General features: G+C 36.8%; 2 protein-coding genes across 4 annotated transcripts in view; both read right to left on the bottom strand.

The window, feature by feature from the left end:
• Positions 1 to 822: 822 nt before the first annotated feature.
• On the bottom strand, positions 823 to 8,844 carry si:dkey-118k5.3 (NLR family CARD domain-containing protein 3). Its single transcript, XM_007260889.4, has 7 exons — positions 4,893 to 8,844; positions 3,414 to 3,836; positions 3,223 to 3,309; positions 2,950 to 3,033; positions 2,764 to 2,847; positions 2,540 to 2,623; positions 823 to 1,632 (listed from the first exon to the last, which is right to left on the bottom strand). The coding sequence occupies exons 1-7, from the start codon at positions 6,812 to 6,814 to the stop codon at positions 1,539 to 1,541; spliced, it is 2,778 nt and encodes a 925-aa protein (XP_007260951.3). The 5' UTR covers positions 6,815 to 8,844; the 3' UTR covers positions 823 to 1,538.
• A 3,381-nt stretch (positions 8,845 to 12,225) lies between these two features.
• The window catches only part of myo1cb (myosin Ic, paralog b), a 69,375-nt gene continuing 66,440 nt past the window's right edge, over positions 12,226 to 15,160 (bottom strand). For all 3 annotated transcript variants that reach the window (XM_007260885.4, XM_007260887.4, XM_007260886.4), the window contains exons 30-32: positions 13,001 to 13,098; positions 12,757 to 12,856; positions 12,226 to 12,533 (exon numbers count right to left, since the gene is read on the bottom strand). In XM_007260885.4, the coding sequence (XP_007260947.3) occupies positions 12,507 to 12,533; positions 12,757 to 12,856; positions 13,001 to 13,098 (225 nt within the window). In that variant the 3' untranslated portion in view covers positions 12,226 to 12,506. The remainder of the gene's footprint in view (positions 12,534 to 12,756; positions 12,857 to 13,000; positions 13,099 to 15,160) is intronic.

A 15,160-nucleotide genomic window follows, 5' to 3' on the forward strand; every position in this document is an offset into this window, starting at 1 on the left:
AATTAAAGAATTCTAAGGATCTTATAGTGCAAAAAATACAGTATTAGATGTAATAATTAAATTGTTTAATCTTTTTTAAGTTCACTCATATAGTCTATAAATGAAAACTACACTTCACTCTCATTTTTAAACTGTCACTATGGCTTTTTCTTTGGAGTGCCTGCTTCCAGTTCTGTTGCATTAGCTAACAGACACCCAAACTAGCTAAGATCCTTCTAACTAATGGCGAACAGGGAAGGCTATCCCCATCAGAAAGAGAGAGGTCAGTTACACTGTCTGAGACCATGGATGACTGTAACTGTGATTCAAAGCCTAGGCAGCAATCAAGGTGGGCTGCATTTCTGGGCCACTACAGTACAGCGAAGAACCCTTCATATACTGCAGAGAAATGCAGCTGATGTTTGCGTGATTTGAAGGACACAGCAGACGCATCTTTGACGGCACTTGGTTATCCAAAACTCACTACATCCTTTAGAGTAGATCTAGTTTTAAATTGTTAACGTATTTCAAAATAATTTTTTGCACCTCATTGTAATCATGTGACGCTTCTGCATGGCGTCACCAAGGAGACTCGTTAGACTGCTCCTAACGAGGACCTGTCCTACTTCAACTGCAGCCTAGAATTTGGAAAGCAGATTATAGAATTATTGTTGAATGAATCTTGTGATGGTAGCAGAAAGTCCTAAGGACAAATTCCAGGAGCTGTATATGTAATGTAGTAAGTAAGGCAAAATTCTACTTAAGGTAAATTAATGGTTGAGAAATTAACATGCAAAAATGATTCAAAATAATTTGTGTCATATAACCCACAAAAACATCAAGTAAAAACTGAAAACATACAACACTTTATTGTATATAAACATTACAAAAGTATAATCTGAAAATAAATAGATTTAAATCACAGTTTCACTGTGACAGTTAGACCACAGAAGATAATGTATAAGGTATTACAATCTAAAAAATGAATACTGAGAATTCCCAGTAGAAATGTAGCCTTGTCCACAGTAGCCAAAAGTTTTGATTTGGTTGGCTGAAAGGAATGGTGGGGTGAAAAGCAACATATAAGAAAGGTCAGTTATTTCCCCATAGTAAATCTTAAAATCACATGACAGCACATTAAAAAATCAGTATTTACTTTTCCCTTCTCTCCCCTGCATGTGATGCAGATGAATTGATGCAGACATTGTTCAAAGCCTCAGAATACCAAGAATGTGCATGAACAGTTTGGTTATCTAGCCCTATTGAGACCCCTGCATATTCTTCCATTTAAAACAATGGTGATTTCATAATAACTTGGTCTTATGGCTACATATTCAATTCATAAAAGAATAAAATCTTTAATTTACATAAAAATATTTTTTTTGTTTAAACCGTAATGTGCCTCTTTGTAAAAGGAAGAAAAACGTAACATAAAATCCATTATTAGTTGCACATATGCCCTCTCACCAATTTATGACCCACACATAATACAAGAAAAGCATGTCTCAGTAATATTACTAATACTAGTCCCACATATGAAATGTGTTCCTGGGTGCGATTCAGAAACAGACTTTAATGTCAAGTGTGGATCTGCTCTTTGAAAATTCTTTCAGCTTCTGAACACACTCCTTGGAAAGCTTGTTGTCAAACAGCCTGAAACAAACACAAAAATAAATAAATAAATAAATATCTGTTTAAATTGCAATAGACTAAAGTAAAAAATAAAATATATAACAAAAAACATGAGCAAACTGGTTGCATTAAAGAAAAAGTAACTGATAACAGTTGGCACACTGTATTCTGTAACTTTTCATTTATTTACTTAAAACAGCAATATATAATAATAATAATAATAATAATAATATCACTTAATTGTGCATGTAATATTTAAAGCATAAAAACACATTCAGTTTGACCAACCTGCTGCCTTACTTTGAGCCTGCTGGCCAGTGATTAACACCATTCACAAGATAACACCTCACAACTTATACAGCTGTGGACATTTTGAATCTGTCCCTAAAGGTAACACTACATATTGCTTTTCTATGACTTTTGGCATGATCTGCAAAAAGACTTACTTTATCTTAAAAGCAAGCAACTAACATTAGACAAACAATAAATTAAAATATCACAAATGTATAGTGCAATAATACATTTTCATTAAAGTAATAACTTCTTACCGAAATATTGGTCTAGAAATGCAGATAAAAACAATAATTTACAGTAATGTATATTATATTATTAAAGTATATAATAATATTGTGCATTCTGTTCACATTGTGAAGCTGTGATTAAGTGAAACAATAATCTTGTACAAACAGGGCAATAAAGTTGCATTTAATTAAATTCCTTTTAATTCCTTCCAATCTCTTACACAACAGGTGGTAAGTGCTGCAGTTTACTGATTAGCCTGCTCCAACATTCCAGCTAAAACCGTTGAGTAGGACCCAGCGTGTTTAAGCACAAAAGTCAGTAAACAGTGTAGAAACGTCACTCTCCAGGACCAGAGCTCCTCACCATTGTGTTAAACAATCTCCTAACCGTCGTTCTTTACACTTACCAGAGGTATTCTAAGGTGGTGTTCTCCGTTAGGGCTTCCATCAGAAGTTCTGCCCCGCTGTCAGTCACTAAATTATCTCTGAGTCTAAAAAAAAGTACAAAAACACCTAAATCATGGGATGTATTCATCAACTGATAAAACACATTATAACAATAACTGCTGTTTATTTCACACAAGAGAAGGGGACTGCACAGTGTTTAAAATGTTAGGACTACATTTCCTACCTGATATCTCTCAGAGTGCGATTAGTCTTCAATAGTTCAGCAAGGCAGGCAGCTCCAGTGTCACCAATATGATTTATTGCCATCCTAGCAAAGAAAGTGTGTTGAGCCACAAATAACTTAACTGTATGATGACAATTTGAATAAAGAGATGTTTGAGACAATAAATAGAGAAATTCCTTTGCCTACCGGAGATCAAACACTGTTCGATTGTCTTTAAGTCCCTCTGCCAAGTTTCTGAATCCCTCACAGCCCAGGTCTGTTGATACCACCCTGCCAACCACAAAAAAAATTAAAAAATCAACAAAGAGTCCAGCTGTAAACAAAGCATTTTTTTACAATGTCAAAGTCTTTTAAGTAGACATGGTATTGAATAGATTCGGCAAATATACTGCTAAAATGCTTAAACATTCTACAGTAAAACAACATTTCTTTTAAAATACACACAATATGACATCTCACCACAGATGCTCAATTTGACAATCTGGACTGCGCAGTGCCAAAGATAGCACCTCTGCTCCCTCTGGACCAAGAGGATTCTGTGCAAGACTTTGGGGGAAAAAGTTGAACACTTAATAATTAATATTCAATGTTCCAGTCAGACATTCAGAGCACTGTCTGTTCACTGACTAATGAATTCTCTGTGAAGTCACCTGAGAGTGGAGAAGAGGGGAAGAACAGGCAGCAGTCTGCGTAGTCCTACAGCATCCAGCTCCTGAGCATCCAGTTTCAGCTGCTGCAGATCTGGGCAGAGCTGCAGCAGAAAAGCCAGCTCACTCCAGTCTCTGTTCAGTAAAGCACACTGTCCTGATGTCTGCTGGGAAAGAACAGTCAGCCAGTGCTGGAGATGCAGGGACAGCTCGGAGTCTTGAGCCTCGTAAAGGCAGTGGCATATGTTCAGCTGCCTCTCTGGGCTGAGGCTGGAGCTGTGAAGCTGTGAACGTAGCAACTTCACAACGAATGGAGGGGTCACAGAGGGCAAATTCATGCACGAGGCCAGTCGAGGCCTGTGCTCGCCAGAGAAAAGACCATCCAAGATGAAGCGGGTCTTAGGGACGAAAAGGCCAGACACGAACCTGTGTACAAAATAAAGAAAATAATAAAATGTGAGAATAAATTTATTAAGATTCATTTCAAACAACACTAAAAAAATCTGCATCTCCATACAGTTTGTCAGCAGAGAGAAGCACAAAATGCTCTAAAATTTCCTGGTGGACTACTGCGCTGACTTTGTACCCCAGCAGATGACCTGGCAACCATCACTAACCATCAGGTTTGTATTTAGAAGATTTGTATTTAATTTAGAAATCAAGGTCATAGTGTGTAGTTTCCACAATTTATAACGGTTTGGGGAGCCACATCATCTGCTGGTGTTGAAACAGCATTTTCTAATGCAGCACACTTCAGCTGCATGCTGGATGTTGATTTGAACTGTTTCATATCACTCAGGCCTTTGTTCAAGCTTTGTATAGTTTCCTAAGCCAAATGGTGGACACCCCCCCCCCATGTATTAATTTATAGGACAGGGAAATTTAGAGTAGTCAGGTTTTGTTTTTTCACTTTTTTTCTAGTTAAGCACATACTGACACAATAGGCAATCGTGGTTTTTATACACTTCCTTTCTTTGGGGTCATCTATTGTTTAAATCTTCATTGTGGTTTTATGGCTTTCGTTAATGAAAGGGTAGTTGGCATCCTCTTCTGACGGATTGGCACTTAGCAAGTGCACCACTATTGTATTTCTGAAAAATGGTTCTTCTATTGTGATTAAAATGCACATAATTGATTGTAAAATTCTGTCAATAAAAGTGTACTAAAAAAAGATATTGGAACCAATGTTAAAGTTTTGTATATGTATTAACAAAAATATTAATTAGTTTGGAAAATGAATCTGCATTTTTCCTCATGGAGCATCCCAAGTTACAAAAAACACCCATTCTAATTAAATAGTACACATTAATGTATCTGTGAAAAAATGCAGAAAATCAGGAGTTTGATATATAAAACTTCTAGGTGTTAAAAATTATAATTGGACATAATAGTTATCAATTTCTTAATCGAATAAATCAAGCAATTGATGAGAGAATAATTACAACTCTATTGTTTAGGAAATACAAACAAAATGTACTTTACCTGCAGAAGAGGTCCATGTGTCCAGACTGATGACTCTCTCCACAACGGAAAGCTTTCTTGACTCTTTTGTGTAAGACTCGTTTTGGCCGTCGCAGCTTGTTAACAAAAGACATCAGATGCTTGTGCAATGCTGGCACTGCTGGCTTAAGTCCTGAGAATGGATCCGACCCTGAGAATGATTCCAGCACATAATAAAGTGCAGCTAGGAACTCCTGCACACTGGTGTGAATGAAATGGAAGCTCTTCTCGTAAGTGAGAGAAGCTTTGTCCTCTTTAAGGACTTCCACTGTGAACGCTTGTGTTAGCTCACAGCTGTCCAGTGAGAACGAGCTTAGGTCCGAGAGGTCAAAGACAAATCGCCTCTCCAGCAGGCCTCTGAAGGCCAAGGCGCCGAGACACCTGAGCATGCCTTTGTTCTCCCTTAAGACACGAGGGGCATCCTGAAGCCTGTTGAGGTGCATGCCCTCCATGCATCCACCCACATGGAAGACCACGATGGATTTAAGGAAGCAGCAGTAGATCTCAGTGACAGTGGTTGGCCTGCAGACACTCTGAGCAGCCGGACCATTTGCCAACAATGCATTAGGATCAGATGAGGACTGATCAGAGCATTCAGCACCACTTACTTCCTTAGTGCTGTCACTTCCATTTTCTTGTGATGCAGCACCCGTCTGTACAGTGTCAAAAAAGAGGCAAGAAGTGCCTTCGTGCAAAGCCGTGGAGACAATCCAGCAGAAGGCAGGGATGTGGCACATAAGCTGAATTGGTTTGTGGGAGGACACAAAACTCCACACTGTAGCTGCAGCTTGGCTGGAGCTGCAGTTCTGCTCAAAGTACTGCTTCTGTTGAGCTGGGGAAAACCCTAACACACTGTAGAACTGCCTGACCAGCAGCTGGGGTACTTTGGCAACAGCATGGGGACGGGAAGTGAGGAGAATTGAAGTGCCAGGCAAGAGGTTGCCCTTTATCAGGTTCACTACCAGAGCACCCACAGACAGTTCCCGCTCAGGGTCTGAGCATTTAGGGGTGCGTTCAAAGTCCAAAGGGAAACAGAACTCATCAAGCCCATCCAGGATAAGCACAACCTGGCCCTGGGTTGAAGTCAATAACTCTGGTAGGACAGGTTTTAAATGGCTATAATGATCCGACAGAAGTCCTTGCAGGCTCTGGGGCTCAGTAATCAAGCTTAGTTCACGGAAAGACATGGACAGGACGATTTTTTGTGCATCTACATCTGCAGCCCACTGTTGAACTAGACGCTTAATCACTGTAGTTTTGCCGCTTCCAGCGACCCCTGAAAGCAGTGCCACGCCATCCTCTGAGACACAAAGCAGACTCTGGTACAATTCTCTAAAAGCACAGGTCTGACCCCTTCTTTTAGCTTCATCTCTGCTTGCTCTGAAAGAATCCCCGACCACAGTTGCCTCGTGTTGGTACTGCAGTGGCACTGGGTATCCCACCTGCCTACAGAAAGTGATGTCTGTGAAAGTGTCCACCTCAGCAGATCTGGAGGTTTGTCTAGCAGAGCTGAGGTAGCTGGATAATACTGGACCATGGTGCTTAGCTAGGATGTCCTTGTGTTTCTGGAGACCTTCCTTAAGTACTTTCTGCATGTTATGTGTGTTCTGCGGGAAGAGCTTGGCTTTTCCAGTTTCACTGGCAGTCGAAGTCTTGAAGTTGGACAACACAAACTGGAAGGCACGGCATGCCTCCTCTCCTCTGCCTTGTAGAACATCCAGAAGCGTCCTCATGCAGTCCAGCTCCCCTGTATGTCCCCCACCTCTTATAAGGCTGAGGTCCTCCTCGGTCACTGTTCCCATATTGAAGAGGAGGTCCAGAAGGGAGCTTATGTGTTTGCTCCAGTCCCTCACAAGCTCCACACGCCGTTTTTGTAGATCTAGACTGCATGGTCCCAAAGCCATCAGGGAAATTTACTGTAAACAGGTGACAGGTCCAGTCGCTGGAGGCTACTATCTTTTGTGTAACCTAGCCTGAAACTACTGACGAGTTGTTTCTACTAGGTACAAAACTCAATAACCAGAGATGTATAGTAAAGAAGTAGAGCTACTTCCCTACTGTACTCAGGTATAGTACAATGCTACATCTGTATCTATTACAGTATTCTTTTTTTCTCATACTTCCACTTTTACTCCACTACATATTTTTTGTAAGTTTTATAATTTTACTCCGGTGATTTTTTTTTTATTTGTGACATCGTTACTTGTTAAATTATTCCAAACTCACATTATTACTGCCAGAGCGATAGATGCTCTGCACTGTCAACAGGCTTGATGAAGCTGCTCACCATTGAGTGAATTAAGAGATCATGATGACCTCATAAGACAACCACTCTGCTCCCGTTCTGCCTTTTGCTCTTTTTTTCACTGCTTTTTGTAATTACTACAGAACACAGTACTGTACTTTTACTTTCAGAACAGCATATTTTAGAAAAGGCTTAGAAACTTTAAATATATTAGTACTTTCACTTAAGTTTGGTGCCTAAAGAAGCACTTCTACTCAATTCAGTTTTTTGATAGAGCACATGTGCTTTTACTCAAGTCTGTCTCTAGTACTTTATACCCCTATATCGCCTATATTTAGCTCAAGGAAAAAAATTAGAGACCACTTAAAAAATTATGAGTTTCTTTGATTTTACCAAATTGAACACCTCTGGAATATAATCAAGAGGGAGATGGATGATCACAAGCCATCACACCAAGCTAAACTGCTTGAATTTTTGCACCAGGAGTGGCATAAGGTTATCCAAAAGCAGTGTGTAAGACTGGTGGAGAACATGCCAAGATGCATAAAAACTGTGATTAAAACCAGGATTATTCGACCAAATATTGATTTCTGAACTCTTAAAATTGTATGAATATGATGTTTTCTTTACATTATTTAAGGTCTGAAAGCTTGGCATCGTTTTTTGTTACTTCAGCCATTTCTCATTTTCTGCAAATAAATGCTCTAAATAATACCTATTAATAATAAATAAATAGCAAACTCAGAGAAACTGATTTAGAAACTGGAGTGATCTCTTAATTTTTTTCCACAGCTGTATAAACAAAGGCTGTTGGTTCCATTAATTTGGCTAACTATATACTCTGAACTGTTTAGATAAATTATATTAAGTTACAATATTAGCTTACCTTTTGTAGTAAAGGTAGGTTATTTGGTTAACACTGAACCAAATCTAATTTAGACTTTACCTGGTTAAACTGATTCAAATATAAAACCACATCACCAAAAATAACTTCACTGTTGTTTTTTGTTATGGAATTATTATAATTTACAGGTTTATCTAGTTTTATCCTTAAAATGTAGACACAAGCACCAGTAATCTGATACAATATGCACTATATTAAAATTTTAAAATAAGTTTTGTAGTGAAGCCATGACAGCTCCAATAACCATTTAAATGCCTTAAAGCCTGGTTTAGTTAGCTAACCTTGCTAACCTAACCTAGGTTCCTCTCAGTGATAGACCACACCACGCTCAAAGACACTTTAAACTCCTTTTAAACCACTAAAAATCTTTCTCTAATGTTTTTAGAATTGTCTACGGTACATGTCCTGTTTATGGTGTACTTATCGATCACAAATTTCCTCCAGTCCGGTTTTAAAGTCAGAGTTTTCGCTGGTAAACAGACCGTGTCCCACCGCTTCACTCCGGCTCTTTAAAACCGAAACCTCGCTCTGTCTCTTTCTCTCTCCGCAAACCGCCAGCCTTTATAACTATAAAACATCCAGTAAGAGCCCCGAACAGCGCTCAGTTAAAGTCCAGCACTGAACAACTCCGTATAACAGCTCCAAAACACCGATAAACTCCACAAATATCCCACTTGTCCGCTCCGTCTCCCGTGTAGATAAACTTCTTCTCACTCAGAACTCAAAACACTCCGCTGATTTTCGGAGCAGCCAGTCACCTGACCACTGATTGGGCAACCCGGGTTGCCAGATAGCACTTATATTACAGATATCACAAATAAACAATAGGATTTTGGCTCTTGCTCATGAATATTATAATTTTAAAATGAAGACATTTTTACACTAATAACATTTTTTTAATGTCATGTTACTTTTCAACAAGTGTAATGCCCTGCTTAGTGCAGTTCAGCCACAGACCTAATCCTATGTAAACCTATGTAAACACAGGGAGGTGGGTAGTCCAGGTCCAGAAAGTAAAAATCCACCCCCGGGTTTTGTTGGCTGAGCTGCAGGAGGGCCGCCAGGGCAGTTGGAACAAAACACCAGGTGGAGTTTTTTCTTTTAACTAGTGTAAACAGAACTGTTCTAAAAATACACATTCTTATCTCAATTGAACTTCGCTGGTGGTGTTACAGAGACACATTCTAACAATTTGTTCCTTAGCTCTGAATTACTGGGCAAACAAATAACACTGATGTGTTATTCGCACAAATAACACAGGAACAAACTGCCATGCTGTTCCTAGCACTGTTAGCTCCTGTCTGACGAGACTGGCGGTCTGCCTGTGGGCGATCGCGAGTCAAGGTGGGCAAGGCCATGAATTTCATGGGATGACAGACATTGTGCGTTTCCTGATCGACTCGTTTTCCTGAATATTTTCTTTCACTAACTACTGCAGACAATGGAGGTTGAGGACCAGTTTCATGTGCAGCATGCATATACATCTCAGAGAGACCTATTGGATTGCAAGAACAAGAAAAAGTATATTTTAGCGGAAGGGCACCTTTAAGAAATTGTATTTAATTTGGGGACTATGTGATCCTAAAAAATGACCTAAAATGAACAGCTAATATCTACAATTTGTTATTTATTAACTTCAAATGCTTTATTAAGAAAACTTGTAATTAAGTGCGTCAAAACATAAAATTATGGCAAAGAATTGACTAACCAGCCTAAGGCTTCGTTCACATTGCTTAAATCACAGTGCTCAAATCCAATTTTTTGCTCAGATCGGATTAGGCTCTTTTGGCGGTTCACATTCACAAATGTATGTGACCTGTATCTGTGTGTAATATGAAGAAACTCAAATCTGATAAAAAAACAAAATCAATTTCGGCACACTTATACAGCCATGAAAAAAAATCAGATTGAGCAAAAAATCAGATTTGAGTCACTTCAGCCTGGTAATGTGAATGTAGCCTCATTGTTCTCCAAGTCTAACCAACACAGCACTTTTAGCTCTACCAATTATCTGGCAACCCTGGGCAGCCTGCTTGCCTCTGTTGTTGCTGGTGGCGGGAACGTGTCGCCGCCCTCAACCCCACACACACTTCCCCTGTAGTTTACTTCTAAAAAACTGCAGTTTAATCTCATACCCGGTGATTAATGCGGGAAACCCCACACAACAGACGAGCACAACACTCGTGTGTGTGTGCTTTTTATTAACTCACCAGACTAATTTGACCTAGAAAACCATACATACATATAACTAGTATAAAGTGATGGTCAGTGGGCTTATGCAAAAATGACAGATGACCACCATGAGGTAACTTACGTCTTTATTTGAAAATGATGGAATATTTGATTTATTAGCATGGCTACCATGCTGAAATAAAAAAATATATATTAAGCTTGTCCAGCATATTTTGTTTTTTAGTTGCATGGCTAACTGGTCAACTAACATTGCCACAATCAAATGAAACATTTACTTTGACAAACTGTACAAATACAAAGCAAACACTTTGTCTTTATTATGAAATCAGCTTTATTATGCTCAGGTACATTGTCAGTTTGCTTCTGAATAACATTTTCTTTTCAGTTTTAATTTTTAATTTACACAAAGTGTATAAAACAAACATCATAAAGTTTTAATTAGGCTTGTTTATAGGTGCTTGGCTTTTCTAAGTAAGAAAAGCAGTAAGAAAATATTAATCAAAGCTTTTTAAAAGGACAGCACTGGGAACCTTTTATAACCATAAAATATATATATTTATATATTTTGTTCTACATTACAAGTGGCACTTATACTTTTTTTTTTTTACAGTTCTACTAGTGTCATATTTAAAGCCTATCCTCTGCATATGAGAGTTACCCTTTTAGGCACTTGCTTAACTTTCTATAACAGGCCCTTCTACAATCTGTATTTTATAGGAAACTCAAGAGCAACAATTATACTGTAAACACAGTACAAGTAAGCCTGATTTCCTAAGAAAAGCATTTCCATTGTGTGCCAGTCTGCACTTTTGTTCCTGAAGTGGCTTCTTTATTTGGTTGATGCACAGTTATTGTAAAGTAGCACTTACAATATCAATATCTACATACAGAACACAAACCTGTCTCAGAGAAAAACATAAGTCATACAAAGAATGTTTTGTCATTTTTTACCCCTAGAAAGCTGTGACATTAATAGAGGTGGTATATGTATGCAGTGCATTTGAACTGAGACTTAGGTATTTATTACTGTACATAAAGGATGCTCTTTCAATAGGCAGAACCTGTTGCCTACTATTATTTTTACCTATTAAATAAATGTCTGACAATCAAAACTTTTATTTGGATAAACAGGATAAAGGCACTAATGTGGAGTGAAAATGTAAAAATGGTGAAAACCAGCCTACTGAAATTTTGGGTTATTTATTCTCTAACATTTTCTTCTTAAATACTACATGTCCACATATGAGTCTAATATTAATTTACCATCATGGCATGGGCTCCTAACTTACTGACTTAATTGGTTCTTTGCACGATGCTGTTCCATTCCACTCCACAGATCCACTGGTGGTTCTTGTTTTTTTTTTTTAAACCACAGTTATCACTTAAGAAAAAAATCGGCCAATTTACGTTACTTTGTTTGTAGTTACTGTTTAGTAATCCTTAAGATGTAATAACTATCATGGAGCATAAAAAGGTAGACTGGTAAATAACCATTTTTTTTAAGTTATTCAATGGCATCGATTTAAGAACCCCTTTATTTTTTAAATAGTGTTTCTCTTACAATGGGACAGGGACCCACCACTCTTTTAATTTCCGCAAATATGCTTGGCATACACTCCCAACAAAACACCTCCACTTTCTTCTCCATTTTCCTCACTATACTAGTAAGAATGAACAGGCTGGTATTTGCTGAACGATTTGGTACAGCCAGGTTCACCCGTAGGTATAGACTTTAACCTGTGTCTCCCTCTCTAAGCAAGCCACTAATAACTTTCAAATATCCTCTCACTATATAAGTAAAGAATACAGTTTCTGTGTGTGTTTATAAGGAATAAAGTGTACTAGGGAAAGGTAAATGAAATCTAAACGGTCTAAATCTACTTACTGCTAACCCTGATTTCCTTGTCAACAAGGCTGAGACTTCGCAAATATCTTAACTACTGTTCCCCAAAATAAGCAAGATAAAGACAGAGTACAGAACTGTGCACCTGCATATTATTGTTATTCCTTGGCTTCAAAATATAAAATCATCATATTCATATAACAGTATTAAACTCCCCGAAACATATAAACATAAATATCAATTAGTTAGCAGGACTTTCCCTACTGAAAGCTAAGCCTTTGGTGCAGCTGGCTGGCGTCTTTTACTGACAGAGCAAGGCTCCGCCTGCAGTTGCTTGATTGGTGTGATGGAGAGTGTATCTGGAAGGACATCCGTTAAGGATGCTGGAAGTGATTGGTCATAAAGAGTCGATCATCTTGAGTTGAGGCGAGGGGCAGTCTGCAATTAATAAACAATATAGTAAGTAAATAAATATATATTTTTATAAAACGCTTGCTTGTGTGCTTTTTGTTTTTCCCTTATGTATACTTTTACTATTTAAATGCATTAAAGGTATGCAATATTTTGACACAAAGACATAATACTTACAGTATATAGCTTTAGTGCATTAACATACAATATTAAAGAATTTTTAAATGAGAAGATCTGTATTGCTCCTTACCACAGAAAGGTGCCCATTCTTAGCCTTGGCAATCAGCAGCTCAGAGCCAGATATGAAGTCAATAATCCCTTCTTTTCCTTGTCCCACTGTGAACGTTATGCTGTCCAGAAACAAGAATGTGGCACTTTTAGAGCAACTAAGAGTTCAAACATTTAACTAACTATTGAAATAAATTCAGGATACATATGAATATACACTACAACAACTACAACACAGATATCAGAAAACTGTTGATGAGACTCACCTTCCCTGGTTGATGTTGATGTTGTTGATCTTCTCGGCACAGATTGCAGCTTTAGTTAAGGTCTCGATCACATGATCGCTCTGAAGCACTACATCACCCTAAAAATAAGATATAAATTAAAATAGATTTTAAATTAAAATTAAAATAATTTATAAGATATAAATTAAAATAGATGAATACACAATCTCCCTCGCTCTCTTTATATATTATAACATAATCTGGCAGTTGTTCTTTATGTTGTTTCATTTCATGATTTTTTTTTTTTTACATTTTTACATTTAAGATTTTTATTCATTTCATTATAAACAAAATACAATTTTACAGAAAAAGAGAAATATACAAATCACAAATAAAATGAAAGGCAGCAGAAAGAAGAAAAAAATCTTATAATATCTGCCCCTTTTATCCCAAAAATATTTAAGAACAATAGTACATTTTTGGAAAAAAACAAAAAAAAACAAAAACAAACAAACAAACAAAAAAAAAATATATAGACAAAAAACATCAATCCTTCTCAAACAATTTATATAGTTACACATTATACTATTTCATTTTTTTTTTATACAGACCAGCTTTTATCATTTTTTTAAACACATACATTGATCTAGCATTTTTAACATCACTCTCCAAATTATTCCATAATCTTATTCCTTGAATTACAGTACACCGCTCCTTCAGACTAGTTCGAAATTTAGGTTTTACAAACATCTCTATCCCCTTAAGATTATAACAACTTTTTCTCTTCACAAAATTTAATTGAATTTGTAATTGTTTTACACGCTTTTCCCCAGACTTCAATACAGTAGATTAAGTGTGGAACAATTATAGCATTATACAATATATACAGAGCTTTATCATTAAATAACTCCCTTACTTTGTACAATAATGCAATAGATTTAGCGATTTTAGTTTTTAAATGATTTATGTGTGGTTTCCATGTCAGCTTTTCATCAATGATGACACCCAGAAACTTCACCTCACTGACTCTACAAATCTCAACACCATCAACTCTAAATGGAATATCAATAGTTTTCTTTCTATTACTGAATATCATATAGTTTGTTTTATCCAGGTTTAATGATAATTTATTAAGCTGAAACCAAGTTTGTATTTTCACAAATTCTATCTGTATAATATCCAACATTCGTTCTATATCTTTACCTAAACAAAAAAAAGTGGTATCATCTGCAAATAGAATACATTTAAAGAATCCTGACACATTTACCAAGTCATTTACATATAAAATAATTAACTTTGGACCAAGTACAGAACCCTGAGGAACTCCACATGTAATATTACAAAGTTCAGATCGTACATCACTTATTTGTACAAATTGTTTTCTATTTTCTAGATAGCTAGCTACCCACTGTTGTGCTGTCCCTCTAATGCCATATTTATTCAGCTTTTCAAGAAGAATACTATGGTCAATGGTGTCAAATGCTTTCTTTAGATCAACAAAGATGCTAACACAGTACTGTTTTTGATCCACAGCAGTTGTTATCTGCTCCATCAATTCAATGAGAGCCATTGATGTTGAATTATTTGCTCTAAATCCATACTGACTGCTACTTAAAATATTTTGTTTATCAATAAATTTATCTAATCTATTCACAAATAATTTCTCTAGAATTTTTGAAAACTGTGGCAACAAAGATATTGGTCTATAGTTTTTAAAGACACATTTGTCACCATTCTTATAAAGAGGAACTATCTTAGCTATTTTCATATTATCAGGAAATATTCCAGTTGAAAACGATAAATTACATATATATGTAAGCGGCTCAATAACACAACTGATTATATCCTTCACTAACATCATATCCATGTTAACCCAATCTTTTGATCTTTTATCCGCGAGATTTTTTACAATGCTTAGTATTTCCTCTTTATCAGTTTCACCAAGAAAAATGCTGTTGACACAACCCATGACTGTATGATTTGTATTATTTACTTTTGGTATTTTAGCTGCAAGGCTTGAGCCAACATTTACATAGTATTGATTGAATTCGTTTGCTATTACACTTTTGTCATCTTGTACAAAATACTGTGAAATATCCGAAGGTGTTTTATGATTTTTCAAAACACTATTCATTACTCCCCATGTTGCTTTCATATCACCCTTACTTTTGTTTAGTAAGTCACTATAATATTCCTTCTTAT

The sequence above is a fragment of the Astyanax mexicanus genome, chromosome 18, assembly GCF_023375975.1.
Source record: "Astyanax mexicanus isolate ESR-SI-001 chromosome 18, AstMex3_surface, whole genome shotgun sequence".
NCBI classification, from domain to species: domain Eukaryota; kingdom Metazoa; phylum Chordata; class Actinopteri; order Characiformes; family Acestrorhamphidae; genus Astyanax; species Astyanax mexicanus.

Bases quoted from the DNA above. Each gene is read 5' to 3' on its own strand.
- si:dkey-118k5.3 (XM_007260889.4), bottom strand. From the start codon at position 6,814: ATGGCTTTGGGACCATGCAGTCTAGATCTACAAAAACGGCGTGTGGAG. The intron at 3,837-4,892 runs GTAAAGTACATT...TTTTGTACACAG, and splicing joins CACATGGACCTCTTCTGCAG to GTTCGTGTCTGGCCTTTTCG. The intron at 2,624-2,763 runs GTAGGAAATGTA...ACTTTTTTTTAG, and splicing joins CGCACTCTGAGAGATATCAG to ACTCAGAGATAATTTAGTGA.